The 22,949-nt window shown below is 49.2% G+C and overlaps 1 protein-coding gene across 1 annotated transcript in view; it reads left to right on the top strand.

The window, feature by feature from the left end:
• The window catches only part of DCHS1 (dachsous cadherin-related 1), a 46,585-nt gene that overhangs the window by 4,494 nt on the left and 19,142 nt on the right, over positions 1-22,949 (top strand). The window contains 1 exon segment of the mRNA XM_047690479.1: positions 20,736-22,646. Within this exon segment, the coding sequence (XP_047546435.1) occupies positions 20,736-22,646 (1,911 nt within the window).

Here is a 22,949-nt window from a genome sequence, read left to right as displayed (position 1 = left end):
TCACAAGTAGGCAGAGAGGCAGGCAGAGAGAGAGAAAGGGAGAAGCAGGCTCCCCGCTGAGCAGAGAGCCCGATTTGGAGCTCGATCCCAGGACCCTGGGATCATGACCTGAGCCGAAGGCAAAGGCTTTAACCCACTGAGCCACCCAGGCACCCCTCCTTTTGGTTTTTGATAAAGGACATCCTAACAGGTGTGAGGCGATATTTCATTGTGATTTTGATTTGCATTTCTCTGATAATTAATGATGTTGAGCATCTTTTCCCATACCTGGTGGTCATTTGTATGTCTTTTTTGGAAAAGTATTAAGGTCCTTTGCCCATTTTTAAATGAGGTTATGGGTTTTTTGCTTTTAAAGTGTGTGAGTTTCTTGTATGTTTTGGATATTAACTCCTTAACAGATATGTGGTTTGCAAATATTTTTTTCCCATTCCATAGGCTGCCTTTTTATTTTGTTGATGATTCCTTTCGCTGTTTGTTTTTGCTTTTGTTGCCTTTGCTTTTGACATCAAATCCAGATCACTGCCAAGACCAATGTCAAGGAGCTTACTCTCTGTGTTGAAGTTCTTCTAGGAGTTTAATGTTTTCAGGTCTTACACTCAAGAATTTAGTCCATTTTGAGTTGATTTTTGTGTATGGTATAAGCTAGTGAGTGCCCCATTTTCATTCTCTTGCATGTGGATATCCAGTTCCCCCAAATATCCTTTCCTCATTGTATATTCTTTGTTGAAAATTAATTGACAACATACATATGGATTTATTTCTGGCCTACTTATTCTGTCCATGATCTATATGTCTGTTTTCATGTCAGTACTTTACTGTTTTGATTACTAAGCTTTGTAGTACAGTTTGAATTGAAGAAAAGTCGTGCCTCCAGGTTTGTTCTTCACCTCTTCTCTTTTGATCACTGAGATCATCAGCTATACCCTAATTCCAAAATCTAATGGAAAACTGTCATACCTCATCTTATTGTATTTTTGTATTGTATTGCATTGTATTTTTACCCTGTTGACAATTCTTCTTTTTTTAAAAAAATATTTTATTTATTTATTTTTGAGAGACAGAGCACACATGAGCTGGGGGCAGGGACAGAGGGAGAAGCAGACTCCTCGCTAAGCAGGGAGCCCAATGCAGGACTCTATCCTGGGCTCATGACCTGAGCCAGAGGCTGACACTTAACTAACTGAGCAACCCAGGCACCCAACAATTCTCACTCTTATAGCTGCTTCTATCCTTGACTTGTATGATAATATATTGGACACTGTCCTCTTATTTAATTCTTACCTTGTCAGTTGCTTCTTCACAATCTTTCCTGTGAAATCTTCTTCTGTAACACACACCTTAACAGACCCTCTTTGAACTACATATTCTCTATAGGTGACCACATCCATTCTCATGGTTTCACGTAACCACCTTTACACTGGTGGCTCTGAAATATTTATCCTCAACTCAACAGTCTCTTCTGAGTTCCAAATTTTATATTCAACCACCTGCTAGACATCTTCATTTGGTCATTTCACATATATCTTAAACTCATCATTTCCAAAACCAAATTCATTATTATCTTATTTCTCTCCTCACAAACTTGCCCTTCCTATGTTCTCCCAACTTCATGAATAACACCACTACTATATGACCCAAGAACATGGAAAACATCTTAGAATCCTCCTATGTCACTACTCCTAGTCAGTCAGTCTGTAATTTCTCTCATGTCTTACTCCTCTTTTCTAATCCTATTATCACTTAATTAGACTCCCATAAAGCATAAGCTGAGCAACTGAAACTAACTCATATTTGGTCTCCTTTGATCCTCAGTATTACAGCCCTAATGATGTTGATGTCACAAAACTTAATCATTTCATTTCCTGTATTAAATAAACTTTCCATGGTTCCTCAGAGCCTGGACACTTTGTATGACATATAATAACCTCCATGATTTGGCCCCATTTACTTTTCCTGGTTTCTCCTTTCACACCAGCCCATATACCCTACACTCCAGGTAACTCAGTCTAGTCAGGACCCCCACCACTACCACCTGTACACCAACCTCCATGACCAGAAACTACTTTCTTGCATGCTGTTGTGATTTTGAACATGGTCCTGCTGTTTATTCTGCCCTAAAGTCTTTTCTCTGACCTCTCCATTTGCTATGCTTCTACTCATCCTACAAGATCCAGTTCCAGTATCATCTTCGTGACACCATTGGCTGACATCCCAACCCCGGGCTGGATGAGGAATCCCTTCTCTGTCCATAATCCCATACTTTCCTCTATCATTATGCTCCCCAGTGCCAATTTGCAGATCTGTCTTCACAGCTTACTCTTTAGTCATATCTTAGCTATGTATCTGAAGTATAAAGCTGGCATATAGTGGACATTTGCATGTGTCTTCAGTAGATAAAGGAAGCAAGGAATACATCTAAGTTCTCCCGTTTGAAAAATTCTGACCTCCTAAAATACCTGTCTACCCTCCCCCTACTATAGGTCTCTCTCCTTGCCTGCAGTCAAGCCTCTTTAAAGAGCAGGCTGTATTCCAAGTCTTCAGTCCCTCACTCCTCGCTCATTCTTTAACTCAGTGCCAACTAGTTTCCACACCTACCACTCCACCTACCCCATTGTCCCCAAGATCACCAGCAGCCTACCACTGGCCCAGCCCAGTGGGTACTATTCAGTCCTCACTTCTCTGGCCTCCTCTGTGTCATTCAACCCTTATGACCCTCCCTGCTTTGTGACTTTGTTCTTGGTCTTTCCTTGGGCTTCAGTTGCACCACTTGCCTCCCTTCCTCCCTTTCTTCCTTCTCCCTCTCTGGCCACTCCTCACTTTTCTTTGAAAGCTGTTCCTCCTCTTTTCAACCTTTAAGTGTTGGAGCTCCTCAGGATCTGTCTTAAGCACTCTTCTCTTCCCAATGTACATGCTGCCCCTGAGCAATCATATTCACTCCCTTAACTTCTCTTACCATTTGTCACATTTACCATATAAGGTAACCCAAACCTAAGGTTGGCACCTTAGGTGCCAAATGACACCTCACTTTCCCAATGAGAAAATCCAAAAAGGTTTTTGACCAACCTTTTTTTTTGACCAACCATCCCTATTTTTAGGGATAAGTATGAAACAGTCAAAAAGTCTATTTCTATTTGTTAATTTACTAAACATATATTTAAATTCATATATAAAATACTGATTTATAAATTTTCTTTTAAAAATTTGCTTACTTATTTATTTGAGGGAGAAATAGAGAGAGAACACAAACAGGGGAAGCGGCAGGGGCAGAGGCAGAGGGAGAAGCAGGTTCCCCATGGAGCAAGGAGCCTGATGGGCTCAATCTCAGGACCCTGGGATCACGACCTGAGCCAAAGGCAAAAAAACTAACTGAGCCACCGAGGTGCCCAAATTTGCTTTTTTCTATTCTCATAATTCAGTAGACCATTTTATGCATACTCAAAACATGCATCCCCAAAGCAGTGTCTTTTTTATTAGTAGGGTCACTTTTAGCCATCTTACCCATTTTCTCAGAATTGATGACCTTCTTTCTCTCCAGTCCAAGTGAAGAGTTTGGAATAGGACACAGCACAATTTGAATCCACATATGATTCAGTCACTGGAAACTTTATCCCAAGTCACAAGGGCCATTTGCCACACTAAGGCAGTTGGGTTTTGACCTGCATCCTGCAAGAGTATGTTAATGACCTCTAAAAATCACTTACTGTATTACTGTCTTTTTAAAATAATTTTAATTAATTTTTTTAATTGAAGTATAACATCCATACAGAAAAGGATGTAAGTGTTCAGCTCAAGAAATTGTCATAAAGTGAAGCACCCATATAACATCACTTAGGTCAAGAAATAGAATGCTTCCAGTACCCCAGAAGCCCCTCCCAAATACTACTGTATTACTTTTTAAAGCAATCTCAAAAAGCTTATTTAGAGACATCCAACATATGCAGTTGTGAGGTCATACTACCAAGAATAGTTACCAAAGCCGTGTTAAATTTCTTTGACAATGGATGCCATGGCAAGTGACCTACGCAAGCATCCAAGATAGCATTGTTGAGGACATTTCAGGTTAATCTCTTGCCCAAAGAGTAAAAATAGCACTTTTTGAGCAACTACTATGTGCCAGGTACATGGCACTTTACATATGTTAAATAATTTAATCCTTTAGCCCCACTTTATAGATGAGAAAACTGAGGCAGAGAAAAGTTGAGTAATTTTTCAAAAGCCACAAAGCTTGGAATGGCAGAGTCTGGACCCCAAGCCAGGCAGTCTGGCTCCAGAGTCCACAAGCTTAGTCACCATACCATACGGTCCTATCCAGTGGTTTGTTGTTCAAAATAAATGAGAGCAAACCCTGTAATATGAGAGACTTTGAAAGGACTCAAATATAAGGTTACTTCTTCTTTCCTGAGGGAAGATTTTGGAAAAACAAAAAAGCAAAGCCTCACCCTATATTCAAGCTTATACGGTATTTGCAGATGACTCCCAAATATTTATGCCCATCCCACACCACTCTTCTAAGCTACAAACCTAGCTACCCAACAAGCGTTTCAAAGTCAGCCGCCCAAAGCAAAAGTCATCGTCTTTCTATATAAACCCCCTGCAAGCTACTCCTGCTCCTTTTGTCTAGCACAGCGAAAGTCACTACCATCCACCCAGCTGCCCAAGCCAGAAACCTGGATGTTTTCAAGGGTCCAGCTTCTCCTTCACTCCTCCCTTTCAAAATCACACCCCCTTCTGCTTTAGCTGAAACTTTGTTTTCTTTTCTCAGAAGTTCCCTATTTCTTTGTACCATTTGTACACCTCTCAAATCCAGAATACCTTTGGACTCACAACCTACTCACAGTCATAAGGAAGGACAGAAGGGGAAAGGCCAAACTCTTCCAGCTCTTTGATACTCCCCAGCTCTGTCTGATTTCACATCTTCCCATTTTCTCTCCCAAGTTGACCTTCAAGCCCCTTCCCCACTCCCTGTCCAGCTTCCATCTCATTTTCCTTTTCTGGGGACTATACGCTTAGTTAGACCAGCAGCTGCAAATCTCTTCCTTCCAATACTTCCTTCCAATCTGGAACCTCAAATTTGGGATGAGAGAAGAGGGGAAGCAAAGAGGGCTAAGCAACAAAAAAGGGAAAAGGAATAGAGCATGAGATAAACAGAAGTGACTAGGAGGGTACGGAAAGATTAAGATGGAAGAAGAGGATGGGGGACAGAGGAGGATAGGGAAAAGACGGAAGACAGAAGGGAATGGGGAGAAAGTGGGAGGAAAGGGGGATGAGGAGGAGACAGGGAGAAAGGGAAGTGAGAAAGGGTTGGGGGAAAAAAGGAAGAGAAGGGAAGGACAGAAGGGGATGGGGAGATGCGAAGAAAGCCGAGTGTAAGAGAAGGGTTGAGAAAGGAGATGAGAATTTGACATACAAGACGCTGGGGGGAGAGGACTGAGGACACGGGGTGGGAAGAAGGGGGTGGAGAAAAATGGTGAGGAGAAGGGGTGAGAAGAAGGGGATGGGAAGAAAGGGAGAGGAGGCAGAGAGAAAAGGGTGGGGGGGGGAGAAGGGCTGGGCAAGAGGGAGAACGGGATGATGAGGGAGAAGAGGGGACGATGGGGGAATAGGGACTGGGAAAGATGGAAGAAGGGGACAAGGGAGAGGATGTCGAGATTGGGATGGGAGGACGGGACCGGGGGAATTGACCGAGAACGGGGACGTGAAGACCGCGCGGCGCTGGGGCCAGATCCGGCGCCGGGGACTGGGGCCGGGAAGTCGAGGGGCGGAGGGAGGACGGGCGGGCGGTGGGGGGGCCTCGGCGCGGAGTGCGGGTGGGGGCGGGGGCGGGGGCTCCGCGGGCGGAGGGGCGGGGGCTCGGGTTACCGCGCGGAGGGCGGGGGAGGGGAGGGGAGGGGGCGCGGGGCCGCGGCGGCGAATCTCGCATCCTCCGCGGGGCGGCTGTGGAGGAGGCGGCGCCCCCGCGGCGGCGGGGGAAAGACAGACCGACGGCCAGGGGCGCACGGACCGACGGCCGGCTGCCCAGAGCTGATCGCGGGCCCGGAGACAGCGGCGGCGGACGATGCGCGGCCCCAGGCCCCGCGCGGGCGGGCGCTGCCCGGGGGGCTGACCGCGGCCGGACGGCGCCCCAAGACCGGGCGAGGGAGCCCGCGCCGCGCGGAGGTCAGTGCCCGCGCCCGCCCGGCCCGTCCGGCCGCGCCCGCCCGGCCCGGTGGCCTCTCCCGGGCGGTGGCGGCGGCGGTGGAGCCGGGGGCTTTGTTCTGAGTCGGAGACAATGGGGGAGGGGGGGCCTGGGCCTGCGGGACGAGGGCGAACGTGAACGTGAGCGTGGGGGCAGGGCCTGGGGATCTTTGTGTTGCGTGTGTCATCGAGTGGAGTCGGGTGTGCTGCGGCGTGAAAGTGTTAGGGGGGTATGGGTGCGGGGAGCGCACAGGGTGTGTGTGTGCTACTCCGAGTGTGAGTGCATGGGCAGGGTGTGAGTCAGTGCGTGTCACTGGGAGGTTGTGTGTCCGTGTGTATCTGGTTGTGTGTGTAAGTGCGTGTCACTTGGAGGGTGTGGGGGTCAGAATGAGTGTGTGTCATGGTGAGCAAGTCCCAGTGAGGGTGTGTGTGTGTGTGTGTGTGTGTGTGTGTGTGTGTTGTCTGCGTCTGTGGGAGCCATGTGTCAGAATGTGGAGGATGGGTGTGTGACAGAGACGAAGTGAGACAGAGACAAAGAAACTAAGGGAGAGAAGTAAAGAGAAACAGAGGAGATACAGGCAAAGCCTGAAGTGGAGGTGAGTCACCCAGACTGGTGCTCTGAGTTTGTGTCCAGGATGCCTACATCAGAATCTTGTTCATGGGACAGAGGGAGATCACCGCAGGCCTGGTCCCACATGGGGGGGGGGGGCGCGGGGGCAGACGGAGGTCTAAAGGCACAATGAACTCAGTGTGGCGTGGGTTGGGCCCGCAGCCATGGGGTCATAGGCCAGAAAAATATTGTTACTTATGTCAACTCCTCAAATACTCACAGGGGACACAGTCACAGCCATACTCAACCCACAAGGGACACAGTCCTAGGAAATACATATCCACAAGAAATGACTTCACAGCCATCACACACCCCCAGAAAGCAGTGTCAGATCTAACAACACACACCTACAGATGATGCTCTCAGAACAACAAACACCCACTGCAGAATTGGTGCAGCCAACACATTCCCCCACGTTCATTGTCAAGGCCAACACATACCACTGGAGACACTATTGCTGCCAGCACCTCCCTGGAGACACTGACACAGCAATGCACATCCACTGGAAACAGTCACAGCCAGACCATCATCTGGATTATACTTCTCAGAGATGCCTATACATAGCAGGTGCCCCAGAAACCAGACACTAACAGAAGGCTGTGTTGCAATCATCCTGACCACACACTCACTTGTACAACCCACAGGAGACACACTTTCCTGTAACATGTATACACCAGGAGTGAGGTGTCACAATTGCTAAATAAGTTCCCATTAACTTATGATGCTCACACCATTACTCCTTCTCATCCATAGACCTCCCAGGCTTAACCTCTTATTCCCTGAAAACTGGAGACCTGATCAGTCTTTCCCTCACCCTATATCCTGCCATGATGCTAAGTGTCCTTCTAATATCCCAGCCTCACAGTTTTCTGAGCTCCTTAGCTCCAGTTAACTTCTCCATCCCTCCCAGGACCACTTTGTAGAACTGGTCAATCTCTAAAATTGTAAACTCCTTCATTCCATTCTCTGCTGGTAGCTTCCTATGTCCTTCCAGCTCTCAGATGCCCTCACTCCCATTACACTTACTCTTCAACCTCATAATGGCCTCTTGCCCTTGACATCTTTGCTTTCTCCCAATCTGCCCCGTTCTGACTTTGTACTTTCCTTCCAGTTTACACACCCAGGACTATCCCTTCGGACATTCCTTGGCCATTCTTTGTCCCATTGTCCTTGAGCGCACCCATGCCACAAAGCTTCAGCCCAAATTCCCAACTACACCAGGTGATGGATGCTTCTATAAATTCCACCCTCAACTGGCCCTCCATAAATAAATAGATGAAAATTTTTCTATTTTCTTCATACCCCTTAACCTCACATGCCTCACATCTCTCACCCCAGCAGATTAAATACTCAATCCACTGGTTCATTCATTCAGCAAACCCATATTAAGTACCTCCCCTGTGCCAGGCAGTGTGGTGGGTGCTGGCATTACAAGGGTGAATGCAATGGACATGGTCCTTGCCCTTGGGGGGCGCTCAGAAGAAGCTTTCTGAAGGAAATGATGTTTAAGCTTAAGCTTGATGGGTGATAAGTAGGGACTCAGCAGAGGAGAGGTGGAGATGAGGTGGACTGGGTGGGATATTTCCAAGCCATGGAAGCAAGCATGGGAAAGCCCACTTACAAAAAGTATTATATGTCTGAGAGGTAAATCAACCCAGTGAGCCTGGCACTAATAGCGTGATGTGAGGAGAGGTGAGGAAGTCTGGGTGAGGTGGACAGACAGTTAGTTAGATCATGCAGTTCTTATAGGTCATAGGAAAAAGATTATCTAACCCCAAAATGATGGAGAGACACCTGATCATTTGAAGCTATAGTGTGATATGATCCGATCTGGTGTAGACCTACCAGTCTGACAGTTCGGCTCTGAAAAGGAGGATGGTTGGCTGTTGCAGGAAGCCAGGAGGAGAGAAAGCTGGCCTGAACTGGAGTGGTGACAGCAGAGGGGAAAGTAGATGGTTTCAAGAGTTGTGTAGGCAGTGGGGTCAGCAGGGCTCAGTGGAAGAATGGATGTGGAGGCAGTAAGAGTAGATAACCTTGTCTCACTCACTGAGGGAGGCAGTAAGAGTAGATAACCTGGTCTCACTCACTGAGAAAAGTGTGGAGGCCATCCAGTTTGAATTCCCTTAGCTTCTTGCCTACTTCCTCAAATTTATCTGCATTCTCCTCAGTCTTTTCGCCTTTCCTAAAATTATGAAGAGGTGTCTCTTCTATTTAAGGCTACTTTACCCATCCTCTCCCACCTCCATGGGGACCTCACTCAACTAGTTATGCTGTGTCTTATCCATGTCTCCAGTGTCTCCCTTTATACCCCGTCCTCCTGTGAGCACACACAGAGCCTCCAGTCTCCCCTGCCTCCCTTAACTCGGTAATCCCCAGTGAGCTAAGCCAATGAGTTGGTGTGGTTGAGAATTTGGGTTGAGACTTTGTGGGATGGGTGGGCTCAAGAACAGTGGGACAAAGAGTGGCCAAAGAGTGTCTGAAAAGTGAGCTTTCACTTTGCTTCGCTGTGAAAGCGTCTTCTGCATGGAGCTGTTCCCACTTCCCCTTTCCTGCCCTTCTGGTTAGTATAATGGCTCTCCTAAGAGAAAGCGACTTCTCAACTGCCAAAACTAGAGTTCTTTTCAAAAGTCATCAACTGCTTGACCCCTTGGCATGGTCCGACATTGTTGATCATTCTTTTCTCTTTGAGCCACTCTTGTCTTTTGGCTTCTGAGCCACCATTTTATTCTGTCCACATTTAGTGAGCTCTCAAGTGCCAACCACACTGCTAGGTGATGGGAATACTATGAGAGAAGACAGTATTCCTACCCTCAGGAAGTTTAAACCTCAGTGGAGGAGACAGGCAGATAAACAGATGGTTACAATAAGGTAGAGTCCGTGCATCTCTCACCCAGAGGTCCTCCTCACTATTCCTTCTCACTCTGCTTTGAGGGCTCCCTTGGGGAGCCCCTAAATCTTACCATTCCTTAGGGTTCTGACTTGGATCTCCTCATTTTCTGACTGTAGACACTGCTCTAGATAATCCATCACATTTATTTCCAGGGCTTTATCACGCGTATAGTCTGACTCCCAAATATCTACCTCTTCCAGACCTCTCTTCTGACTTCCAGACCTCCATATCTGCTTCCTACATGATCTTTGCTATATAGCTCACAAGCCCCTAAATGTCCAAACCTGAACTCATTCCTTCCTCTCCCAAACCACCATCTCTACTCAGTTATCAGGATACACATCCATAAATTAACTGCACCCAAATCCTTCGCCACATGTCTTTTTCCAACCCAAAAAGTCACCGGAACCTGCTGGTCCTAACTCCTTTTCAGCTCTCTCTGGCATCCCATCCCCTTTGCTCCATGGCCCCAGCTACTGCACTCACCTCACCATTCTTCCACATAAATTACTGCAAGAGTCTCCTAACTTTTCTCCCTTGACTTCTGCTCTTCCCCCTTCCAGTCCGTTTTTTTTTTTTTTCATTGCAGCAAGAGGGATCTCTCTAAAGTGCAAGTCCAGCCATGCATTCCCTGCACAGTATTCTGCAGTATCTTTCCATTGTCTTGGGTGAACTCTCTACTTTATTGAGGCTTATGAGATCCCTCAGGATCTGACTCTGTCCAGCTTCCCCAGCCTCATCATCTGTCTCATTTCCCTACCTTCCTCACATTGCAAGTTCTAGCCATACCGAATTCCTTGTAGTTCCTCAGAGACACTGTATTCTTCCATGCTTCTGGCCTTTAGCTCACACTGCTCTCGGCCCAAAAAAGCCCTTCACTCCCCTCTTCTTCTGGCTAGCCCCTTCCCATCCTCAGATCTAGTCCTAAACCCTACCTCTCCTGACTCACCAAGTAGGCTAGGGATCCTCTCGTCTCACTCTTGTCATTGCCTCTTCCCTGTTCTGTGTCTTTGACTGGGCTGGGGCATCTTGATGGCACAGTTGCATGTTATATTTGTTATGTCCCCAGGGGCCTTCCACATTCCCATTCATGGCAATGAACAAGTAAATGAGTAAATGAGGCCCCTCACTGCACATACTTCACCCTCATTCACTTTTCAAAAGACTGACATGTGGTCTCAGCAGCCTACACAATCAAGACATTTCCATACATACCCATGTATCCCACTTGAGGCATTTCCACTCCCTTCCCCCACCAACTATCCTTCCTCACCGTATGCCCTCCTCTCTACCTTTCACTTGAGCTTCTCTTTTCCTGGATCTTCTTCCTTTCCTTCTCTGTACTTTATTTCTCTTTCATTTGGTTTGGCAAATTATTTAAGGAGCACCAGAAATTTGCAGATCCAAATATATTGCACCAAATATATTCCTCTCCTGGAGGGAGAGGAAAATGAGGAAGCTGTGTCCTACCACAAGGCACTACAGTGCCCACCATCTGCTCTGCTCCAGAGCAAGCCCCCTTCCTGGGAGGTGCCGTAGGCTGCTCCTCCCTCCAACACCCCTCACGCTCACCCACTCTGGACCCTCCCAAATCCTGGCACCCCTTGTCTTACCTCTCCCTGTGTCAGGTTCCCAGACACTTGTTCCCTCTTCAGCTTTTCAGTGGTAACAAGACTGGATGATGCCCTGGGACCTGCAAGCAAAAGCCCCTCCCAGGGGTTCATGCTGTTGGATCCCATCTTCTTCCTGGCTTCCTGCTGCCTGCCCTGTCCTCCTGCTCCAGGGTCCGTGTTTCCTGGGTAACCCTCTGACACCGAAATTTTCAACTACTGACACTTGAGAAATTTTCAACTACTGACACTTGAGAGGGGCTACTTCTCAGTTCCTGTGTCCCCCGGTGAGAGAGCACCTCCTCCCATCAGTCAGACCGAAACCCCAAGCATGCGTCAGGATGCCCCTTTGTGTTCCTTTAGCACACTAGAATGTCCTTGTTTATGTTTCTCTCTCTCTAAGCTGCTCATAGAAGGAGCTGTTATCTCTCAGAGCCTAGAGAGGCAACCACCCTTTTGGCTGATGAGGAAGGAGAAGGGGAAGGAGGAAAGAGAAGGAAGGAGATGGGTGGAGGCTACCCCTCTGACCTTCCAGCTACATCGTTTGCCACCTGACTGACCTTAGCTTCTCTGAGCTCTCCTTTCCTTGGGTGAAAATGTAGATAACATAAAGAGAGTTGTTTGAGAATTCAGAAAGAAAACAACTGTTAAGTATTCATCTGTTACTACTTGTAGTTTACTTCCAACATCTCAGTCCCCCTAATGGTTTCTGCCCTCCAGTCTTTCACATCCCTACACTTGTTCTTCCTCTTGATATCTCTGGTTGCTGCTATATTCTCCTTCCTCTGCTTGCTCCAGTCTCACTGGCCTCCCCTGCAACCCAGACTCTGATTGTCAGGGTCAGACTGAGGAAGAGGCCCTTGCTCCCCTCACACACCACCCCTTGCTCCCCACCCTGCCCTGCCTAATTATGAACACCAACAAAGGCATGACTTCCCATCTGTCCAAGTCACTGCTTTATCTCTACTGCTTGGGTATGATGGTCGGCCCAGCCTCTTCAATAGATGTTTGTTGAATCAATTAATTAATGAAGTCCTGTTCACATGCTTCCCTGAGCTTGCCTCTCCCCCATTTTCTCTATGTCTCCTAGAAACCTCCAAGCTCCTCTGATCCTGTTCTCCTGTCTCACCACCTGGCTCCATGCCCACCTGACCCTCTGCCTGCCTGGCAGTTTCCTCAACACCGGATCTCCTTTAACCTACCTTGTGCATGCTGCCGAGGTTATTCTATAACAGAATTTTGCTTGTTCTCCTTCCCTGTTGTGCTGTCTGGCCAGTGACATCAGGGCATTCTGAGCCTTCCAGCAGAGAAGCAATATACGGTAACAATGCACTAGCTTTGGAGTCCATCAGAGCTGTGTCTGCCATCTCTCTGCCACCCGCTGAGACCTAGTTTCCTCATCTGTGAGCTACACTTGTCTGGGGTTATTCTGTGTGCTGGCGCACAACCACAGCAGCTGAGATTTACTAACCCCTCACTGTGGGCCAGGACATGTGCTAAGTTTTGGTAACATTCTTTCATTTAACTCTCCTGCCAACCATTTAAAGAGGGGCCACTTTTAATCCCCACATTACAGAGGAGGAAACTGAGAAAGGCGAACAACTCACCCAAGGGCTTCACTGTAAATGGCAGAGTCAGAATTTGCACTGAAGTCTGCCTCACAGCAGAGCCCATCTTCAAATCACACTGTGCACTTTCAAAACAAGAACTATCTGCCAGACACCATTCTAACCACAAACACAGCATACTAAGTAACATTATTGTCCCTGTTTAGTAAGGAAGACTAGAAGCATTGAGAAACTGAGTGGCTTGCCAGAGGTTACACAGCTAGAAAGTGTGAAGCTGGGCAGAACCCATTTGGTTTGGCCCCCGAGTCCACATCTGCACCCCTGTCCTGTCCTACCCTATTGTGATATATTGCCTCCCTATTGTAGAAGTGCAGTGTGTATTGATGAATTGCTCTATGCTGACATCTGGTCTGGGGGGGGGGGGGTTGTTTAGTTGATTTATTCGCTATCATTCCCTACTGCAGGAAGCTTGCACCCTTTGGACTCTCCTGAAACTATTCTCCCCAGATCTCCAGTGAACGCCTTACTGCTAAAATCAATGGCCACTCCTCAGCCCACATCCTATCTGAAGTCTCAGCAGCCTAGACACTATCGATCCCTCCCTTCTTGTTGAAATATTTACTCCCTTAACTTCTGTGATACTGCCTCCTCTTTTTTTTTTTTTTTCTTCTCCAAGAAGAATTAAGGTCTCTTCAGTCTACCCCTTAAATGTGACTCCTCCACAGGGTACTACCCTAGACTCTTCTCCCTCTGCACACCCTAGCTGATGGGTCTCCATGCCCACGGTTTTCAGTTACTCCTGGATTTGTCCAAATCCCTATCTCTAAACCAGACCTCTCTCCCAGGCTCTAGACCTGGAAAGCCAACTGTGCCTGGGACATCACCACATGGCAATCCCAGTGGGCACCTGAGAAACGGCTTCTCTCCTCTGTGGTGTCCTAATGGCACCACTTTAGTAACCAGGCCAAAACCCTGGAAGTCAATCTGGACCCTTCCATTCCACAACCCTTCTCAAAGGGTTAGTGGCCAAGTCTTGTCAACCTCACCTCTTTTATCTGTGTCTTCTTGATCCCACTGCTACTGACCTGGGCTGTCACAGACACATCATACCTGGTCTCCCTCCTCCCATGGGTTCTCTTCTTCAGGCTTCCATTGTCTTGCTAGGATTCCATCCCTTCAGCTCGTCTGTCATTTCTCCCTTTCTCCATCTCTCCCTTCTCCCCGCATCACAGGCAACATGGAGTGCATAGTCTTGGGATCAAACTGGGGCTGTGTTAACTCAGGAAATTTTTTTCATGCTAAGCCTGTTTCCTCAGTGGAAGACAGGACACCTTCCTTCTAGGGTTCTTGTGATTACATGAGATACTGTCTGTGAACTGCCTGGCATAGAGCCCAGCACATTGTAAAAGTTCAGAAAAGAGGCTTTTCCCTGGGGCGCCTGGGTGGCTCAGTGGGTTAAGCCGCTGCCTTCGGCTCAGGTCATGATCTCAGGGTCCTGGGATCGAGCCCCGCATCGGGCTCTCTTCTCAGTGGGGAGCCTGCTTCTCTCTCTCTCTCTCTGCCTGCCTCTCTGTCTACTTGTGATCTCTCTCTGTCAAATAAATAAATAAAATCTTTAAAAAAAAAAAAAAAAGAGGCTTTTCCCTGACTCATATCTGTCCCCAGCCTCTCTCTGAAGTGGCTCCTGGGCACCAGTTCTCAGGAGGGACGCAGTAGCCTTCCCGTGGGCTGTCTCAGGGATACCCTGGGAAGCCAGTTTATCTGCCTTCTCCTCCCTTCCCGTCCTTCCCTTCTTCACCCTCCTCTCTGTACCCCAGCACAGCTCTGCCTCACACCTCTGTTTACCTCCGCACTCCTCTCCAGGCTAGCTGTAGCTGGCTCTGACTTCGCTCCCCTCTCTGACTGTAGCACCCCCTCTCCTTTGCCCTTTGCCACACAGGTGCTCTCTCTTTTGTCACACTAGCTCACTCTCCTGCAGGCTTACCCCCAAGCACCCCACCGGCATTCTCAGTCTCTTCTCCCCATTATGCTTGGCCTTCCCTTTGCTTACCAAGGCTACCCTCTTCTGCCACTTTTGCATCAATCTGCTTTTCTAGTAGTCGTTGTCGTCCCCCCCCCCCCCCCCCCCCCCCACCAAGCCTTGTCTTTCTGGTCCCTGCCCCTCCCTGGCCCTAGGACAGGAAGTTGAGGGAGGAGGCCTAGGTGGTGCCAGCTCCCCCAGCCTGCTTCCCTTCTGTACCTCCGCCACTCCTCTACTTCCTTCTGTAGCACCCCCTTCCCTTATGCTCCCCCTGCTTCTCCCCCCCAACCCACCTCTCTTTCCTCTCCCATGTTCCCCCTGCTCCCAGGTCCTGTAGACACACAGGCTGTGGTGGGGGGAGGATTGACATCACATTGCAAGCCCCAATGAACAGCCTTGCCCCTCCCCCTCCTAATGAGAACCAGCTGTGGTTCCAGAGGCCCAGATGTGGGGCTAGAGGGGGAGAGCAGGATGGAGCCAGAGGACAGAGCAACAGGACCGGGACAGTGAGGGCATGCAGTAAGGCACAACTGGGTGGGAAAGAAGTGACTGATCTGGGGGAAGGAAGAAGACAGGTCTGGGCAGGAGACAGGTGTCAGGTGAGGCCAGATCTGGGGGAAGGGACAGGACAGACCTGGAGAGGGAAAGAGACAGGAACAGGGAGGAGGAGCAAGTGCTGGGGAAGAGGCAGTGAGAAGCACTGGACAGATGGGGAGATGGTGCTGAGAGGAGAGCTGGAGAGAGGATGAGACGGTCTCTGGAGAGAGTCTGGAGTGCAAGTTTGGAACTGGAAGCCTTGGAGCAGGAAGTGATGAGGCACAGTCCAGACAGAGGCCCCAGGGACCGAAAGGTCACAGCTGCAGCCACAGAGCTGACCACGAGTGCCCCGGCAGCATGTGTGAGAGCATGCCTGTGCGTGGGTGGGTCTTCAAGTGTGTGCGCGCGTGCCTGCCGCTGTGTCTGTGCACACGTGGAAGTGCATCTGTCTGCATACGTGGGAGGGAGGGTGTATCTGAGTATGCCTGTGTGTATGTGTGCGGGAGGGTATCACGGGAATGTGCCTGTCCATGCGAGGCCTGTGAGAAAGTTGTCTTTCTGTGTGCACAAAAGCATGCCTGTGTGGGTCCCTCTGAATGCCTGCATGTGTGTTGGTAGGGCAGGGGGTGGAGTGGAGAGACAAGATCTGTGGGAATGACTATCCCATTTGTGTGTGTGAAAATACACTTCTCCGTAAGGAGGGGTATCTGCATATGTGCATATCTGCATATATGTTAAAGTGGCCCCTGACCGTATATGTATGTGTTGACTGTGCCGGTCTATATCTGAATCTGTACATCTGTGTATCTGGCTGTGTGGGGGTCCATGACTTTGTGAGTAGGCACCGTTGTGTGTCCACAGTGAGACACACAGTGCTCTGGACAAGAACCCAGGTTGGGTGATAAGGAGGGCAGGCTCTGCACATATTGGAGAAGGGGCATCTGTCTGGGCCTGAGTCCCTCCTCTTCAAGGCTGATCAGTCTCCTGAGCTTTTATCATATATCATTCATACATCGTTTCGTTCAGAAAACATATTGATCACCTACCATACTCTGTGCTACACACAAAGGCAGATGGGATATCATCCTGGCCTTCACAAAGCTGACATTCTGTCTCTGGATGGGGAGTCAGAGAACTATAATATAGTAATAAAAACACTGACCTCACTGTCCATTATCTTCTCTCCCCACCAATCATAACTGCTTGCTCTCCACTGATAGATTAAATGAATAGGACCAATTCTAACACCTTGACCCCTAACCCAGTCTCTAGACCTACATCACTGACCTGGGCCCCTGGGCCGTCCCTGTATACTCAGCCTCTCCCTCCACTGAGTCAGACCTATGCTCACTCAGACCTCCTTGTTCTGAATTCCTCTGACCTGTTATCCCATGTGGCAATTCCATGAGCTCCTCAGACTTGAGTCCCCAAGGACAGGGGTCTTAGTGCAGAGAACCCCAGAATGCTGAAGCCCAGGATGAAGGGATCCATCTACCAGGAGGATGGTACCCGCTCAGCTCTAGGCTCTTTGCTTCCATTGCCTCTAATTCTCACAGAACCATCTAGATTGGAAAATAACTCAAACTCTAGAATCCCTGCTCTTTTTATTGCCTCACACAGGTGGGAGAGATGGGGTTGGAAGTGTAAGCAAGAGGTCAGAAACTCCCTTGGGAGGACAGGCAGGCCTAAAGCAGAGCTAATACATTAAACCTGAGGACACACTTCTGTAGCCACAGGACGGACCATGTTGCCTCAGGGACACAGGCTCTCATTGTGTTTGTCATCTGAGTTGGCATGTCCACAGATGTTTCTGTCTGCGTCAACATGTGAGTGCGGTTGTGTAGAATTAAAAGGCTCTGACCATGCATTCAACACTGATTGACTGCTCACACTGTGCTGGACAGAGACAACCAAGACCATGAACTTGCTGCCCTCAAAGGGCCTGCAGTTCAGGGCTGCTGCGCAGTTTGTTGTCAGCGTGACCAACAGCAGTGGGAGTCCAATAGAGGGTAGGAGGGGCTCCTGCAAGTGTGGGGAGAGAGATGTCACGGAAAATTTCAAGAAGACAGGGCATTTGAACCAGATCTTGAAGTCTGAGTAGGAGATGGCCACTTGGAAAGGATATTTAAAGGGTATCTCAGGACAAGAGAGTAGTACATACAGGGCAAGGAGTGGGAAGGAGCTTGGAGATGGCTTTAGTGTTGGGATGCAGGGTGTGGTGGAGGACAGTAAAAGGGGGGGTGCTCTGGAGAGGCAGCAGGGCTCAGAGCAGGAAGATAGATTAAGGAAATTGTACTTTATCTTTTGGGTTAGAAGTTTTACACCTAGTGTCCATGAACCCCCTGAAACTGCAGATATGGTTTGTGTGTATGTGTATCTGCATTTTTTTTTTTTATGGAGAGGGGCAGCAGTTTTCTGCTATCAGTAATGGGGGACCCTTGGAAGCCTCTCTTCAGGAGTGATTTAGTGAAAGCTATGTGGATAACTCTGGTCAGGTGGAGATTGGTCAGACGGTCCAAGCCAGGAGGCAGGGGGAGCAGTTAGGACTATTGTAGGAATCAAAAGGAGAGATGACAGTGCTCAGACCGGACAGTGGCGGTGCAAAAGAAAGAGGAAAGGGCGGACTTGAGACATGTCTCATTGGGATGGTCTGGTTTCAATAACTAACTGGAAATCAGACTGAAGAAAAGCAAGGAAGCAAGGAGTTTCTGAGTGGTGGTGCTGCTCACAGTATAGAGAATGGAGGAAGAAAGTCAGCTTGAGGAGAGGGTTACAGATATGTTGTGAAGGAAGTCCAGTATATAGCTGGCCATGTGTCTCCAGAGCTGGAAGTGGAAGGAAACTGGAAAGGCGTCAGCAATAGTGGCATAAAAAATAAATGATACAGGGATACCTCAGTTGGTTAAGCTGGCTTGCCTTTGGCTCGGGTCATGATCCCAGAGTCTCAGGATTGAGTCCCACATGGGGCTCCTTGCTCAGCGGGGAGCTTGCTTCTCCCTCTGCCTCTGCTTGCCACTCTGTCTGCTTGTGCTCTCTCTCTCTCTCTGACAAATAAATAAAATCTTTTAAAAAAGAAATAACTGATGCAATTGAATCAGGAATAGATAAGATTACCCAGGCAGAATAGGGAGGAGAGTTGAAAAAGATGTGGCCCAGAATTGAGGCCTGAACAGCACCAATTTTTTTTTAAGATTTTATTTATTTATTTGACAGAGAGAGAGAGATCACAGCTGGGCAGAGAGGCAGGCAGAGAGAGAGGGGGTAGCAGGCTCCCCGCTGAGCAGAGAGCCCGCCATGGGACTCAATCCCAGGACCCTGAGATCATGACCTGAGCCGAAGGCAGAGGCTTAACCCACTGAGCCACCCAGGTGTCCCATGAACAGCACCAATTTTTGAGGGATGGGCAGAGGAAGAAGAACTTGTGTAGGAAATTGAGGGGTGGACAGAGAAGTACAATGGAAGCAAAAGGTGGGGTGTTACCATGTGAAGCCAGGAGGAGTAGGCTCCAAGAAGCCAATGACCAGTGATTCAGCGTTCCAGAATGATCCAGTAAGAGGGAGATTTAAAAAAAAAAAAAAAGTGGTTCATTGGATGTAGAGCATGAGATGATTGGAAGCCTAGTGAGAGCCTTGTCACAGGAGAGGAAGCCTCATGGCATGGAGGGAGGAGGATGTGAGAAGTGAGAAACAAGGAAAATGAACCAACTTGCAGAACGGGCAACCTCTCCACTGATGCTCCTCTCCCTCCGTCACTAAGGCCTTCATTATGGGGCTTGAGGTCTCCTCCCTCTTGAACTTATTCAGTATTTGAAACCCTGGCTCCCCTGAGCCTCAGAGGCACTGGCCTTCTCTGGGTTTCTTTTGTCTCCCTCTCTGGCCAGTTAAGAATACCTTTTTCTAGTTGATGGTTAAGGACAGAAATTTGCCTATCACCCTTGACTTCTCATAATCCCTCATCTCCTGCCTTTAAGCAGTCATCAAAACCCGCCTGTTTCTACCTCCTGAGCTTCCTGCAGACCTATCCACTTCTCACCATTTGATTGCTAACATTCATCCAAGTCACCATCAAAACACCGCCATCACCTACACTCCCCACAAGTGTGTTATAGGGGCTGCCCTAAGATAGTGGTCCCATGTGCATGGGTTTCGTTTTCCAAAGGGCACCTATCTATAGAGATAGTCACAAAATGTATTCATATCACAACACCTCTTCTTCAAATGCTTTTGTGGCTTCCATTTGCCCCTAGAAATAAATCCAAATCATCCTTATGACTTCTGAGTCCCTGCCCCATTTCATACTCCCTCCCCCCAGCACTCCACCCCTCTACACCTCACACACATTGTCCCTTTTCACCCCCAAACACTCTCAGCCCTTTCTTCACTATAGACCGTAGGCCTTCCCACTGTCTGTCTGTTCCCTCTTCTGAATACTCTCTCCTTTCTGTAACCCCCTTTTGCTGCCCACCACTGCCTAGCCAACACCTACTCTTTAGGTAGATCCTGACTTGGAGGTCACGTACTCAGAGAAGTTCTCCCTGACTCCCTGACTATGGCAAGCCCCTCTTCTATATATGCCTTCAGAGCTACCTGTACTTCTTACAGCCCTTCTCACACTTGTAATTACTTGTCCAGTCCCTGGACTGTGACATCCCTGAAATCAGGGACTGTTTCCTTTAGTCACTCATGTGTGCCCAATCCCTTGTTGAATGGAGAGGGAAGTGATGTTGAGGGAATATATACATATTCCTCTATACTGGAATTCCTATATACTTCTATTATATATATGTAAAACATATAACATATATGTATTTTATATATAAAACACACATGTAATATATAAGACATTTTTATATTACATGTTTTACACATGTAATGTTTTACATATATGCATTATATGTTTTACAAGAATATAATGGTTGAAGGTGAAGGTTGATGATTCAGGTAAGGTTACCAAAAGCACATAGTTACCTTTAGTCCTGAATAAGAGGAAAAATGAGAAAAGATTGGCCATATTTTTAAGTCCAGACATGAAAGGAAGGGAGTCCAAGGACGTTGAGACCTGAACAATAAGAACAAAACAACCTGCTGGAGATAGGGGGAGGTTAGGGTGGGATGGGGACCTGCCAGGGTAAGACTGGAATAGGTGCTAAGGAATTCTGAAGCAGGAGTTTCTTGGGTCTGAGATGGATGTGCGGCAGCACAAATGCTCCACAGAGGGGCTGAACATGCCAGAGTTTCACTGTGGCATAGATCCCCAGTCTCCCTGGACCATTGATTCCACGCCCCACCATCCAACCATGACCTTTTCCCTTCTGCTTTTCTCCCAGGTCAGGGAGCCTGAGCTGGAGCCAGGGCCCAAGCTGGACCTGATTCAAAGCCTGAGATCAAGCCAGGCCTGGCGCCTGGTCTGGAGCTGGAGCCCAAGTCATAACTGGACTGTCCCTGTCATGCAGAAGGAGGCGGGCATTGCACCTTCCTGCACTGGCATGCAGAGCTCCAGGCCCCCCCTGGTGCCACTGCTGCTGCTGCTGCTGCTACTGGGGGCCAGGGTGTCAGGTGCCTGGGGTCAGGCGGGGAGCTTGGACCTACAGATTGATGAGGAGCAGCCGGCAGGCACACTGATTGGGGACATCAGTGCAGGGCTTCCACCAGGCACAGCAGCACCTCCCATGTACTTCATCTCTGCCCAAGAGGGCAGCGGGGTGGGCACAGACCTGGCCATTGATGAACACAGCGGAGTGGTCCGTACAGCCCGCGTCTTGGACCGTGAGCGGCGAGATCGCTACCGATTCACTGCAGTCACTCCTGACGGTGCCACCGTAGAAGTGACTGTGCGAGTGGCTGACATCAATGACCACGCTCCAGCCTTCCCACAGGCTCGGGCTGCCCTGCAGATACCTGAACATACAGCTCGTGGCACCCGATACCCGCTGGAGCCTGCTCGTGATGCAGATGCTGGCCGCCTAGGAACCCAGGGTTATGCACTGTCCGGTGATGGAGCTGGAGAGACCTTCCAGCTGGAGACGCGTCCTGGTCCAGATGGGGCCCCCGTGCCAGAACTGGTAGTTACCGGTGAGCTGGACCGAGAGAACCGCTCACACTACATGCTGCAACTGGAGGCCTATGACGGTGGTTCACCCCCCCGGAGGGCCCAGGCCCTGCTGGATGTGACACTGCTGGACATCAATGACCATGCCCCAGCTTTTAATCAGAGCCGCTATCACGCTGTGGTGTCTGAGAGCCTGGCCCCTGGCAGTCCTGTCTTGCAGGTGTATGCATCTGATGCCGATGCTGGTGCCAATGGGGCTGTGACTTATGAGATCAACCGGAGGCAGAGTGAGGGTGATGGGCCCTTCTCCATTGACGCACACACAGGACTGCTGCGGCTGGAGCGGCCGCTGGACTTTGAGCAACGGCGGGTCCATGAACTGGTGGTGCAGGCACGGGATGGTGGGGCGCACCCTGAGCTGGGCTCAGCCTTTGTGACTGTGAACGTGCGAGATGCCAACGACAATCAGCCCTCCATGACTGTCATCTTCTTGAGCGCTGATGGCTCCCCACGAGTGTCTGAGGCGGCCCCACCGGGCCAGCTTGTTGCTCGCATCTCTGTGTCAGACCCAGATGATGGTGACTTTGCTCATGTCAATGTTTCCCTGGAGGGTGGAGAGGGCCATTTTGCCCTCAGCACTCAGGACAGTGTCATCTACCTGGTGTGCGTGGCTCGGCAGCTGGATCGGGAGGAGAGGGATGCCTATAACTTGCGGGTTACCGCCACAGACTCAGGCTCACCCCCACTGCGGGCAGAGGCTACCTTTGTGCTGCATGTCACCGATGTCAATGACAATGCGCCTACCTTTGACCGTCAGCTCTACCGACCTGAGCCCCTTCCTGAAGTTGCACTGCCTGGCAGCTTCGTGGTGCGAGTGATGGCCCGGGATCCTGACCAGGGCAGTAATGGTCAGGTCACCTACAGCCTGGCCCCTGGTGCCAACACCCGCTGGTTTTCCATCGACCCCACTTCAGGCATCATTACCACGGCTGCCTCGCTGGACTATGAGTTGGAACCTCAGCCACAGCTGATTGTGGTGGCCACAGATGGGGGCTTGCCTCCCCTTGCCTCGTCTGCCACAGTCAGTGTGGCCCTACAAGATGTGAATGATAATGAGCCCCAGTTCCAGAGGACTTTCTACAATGCCTCTCTGCCTGAGGGCACCCAGCCTGGAACCTGCTTCCTGCAGGTGGGTAAGTCCTGCACACAGTGGGATGCTGCTGTGGGCAGGAGTGAATTAAAGGGTCACAGAGGACCTCAGAACAGAAACCAAGCTTTACAGGTGTATCTGTTTATGGTAACTCACGTCAGAGGGTTTGATCCTATCCTGTGAGCTCCACAATCTGTGCAGAAGGTGAAGGCTCATGACAAGAGGAGAAAACAGGGTGCAAGAGCTGGGCCAGGTAAGGCAGCTGAGGGAGTTAAGATTGAATCTAGAGGAAGAAGTATCCTGTGGTGTCAAGAAGTGAGAGAGAGGGTGTGGTACAAAAAC

This window comes from Lutra lutra, chromosome 10 (assembly GCF_902655055.1).
Source record: "Lutra lutra chromosome 10, mLutLut1.2, whole genome shotgun sequence".
NCBI lineage: Eukaryota > Metazoa > Chordata > Mammalia > Carnivora > Mustelidae > Lutra > Lutra lutra.
The sequence above is the reverse complement of the archived record's forward strand: the minus strand, read 5'-3'. Positions and strand labels throughout refer to the sequence as shown.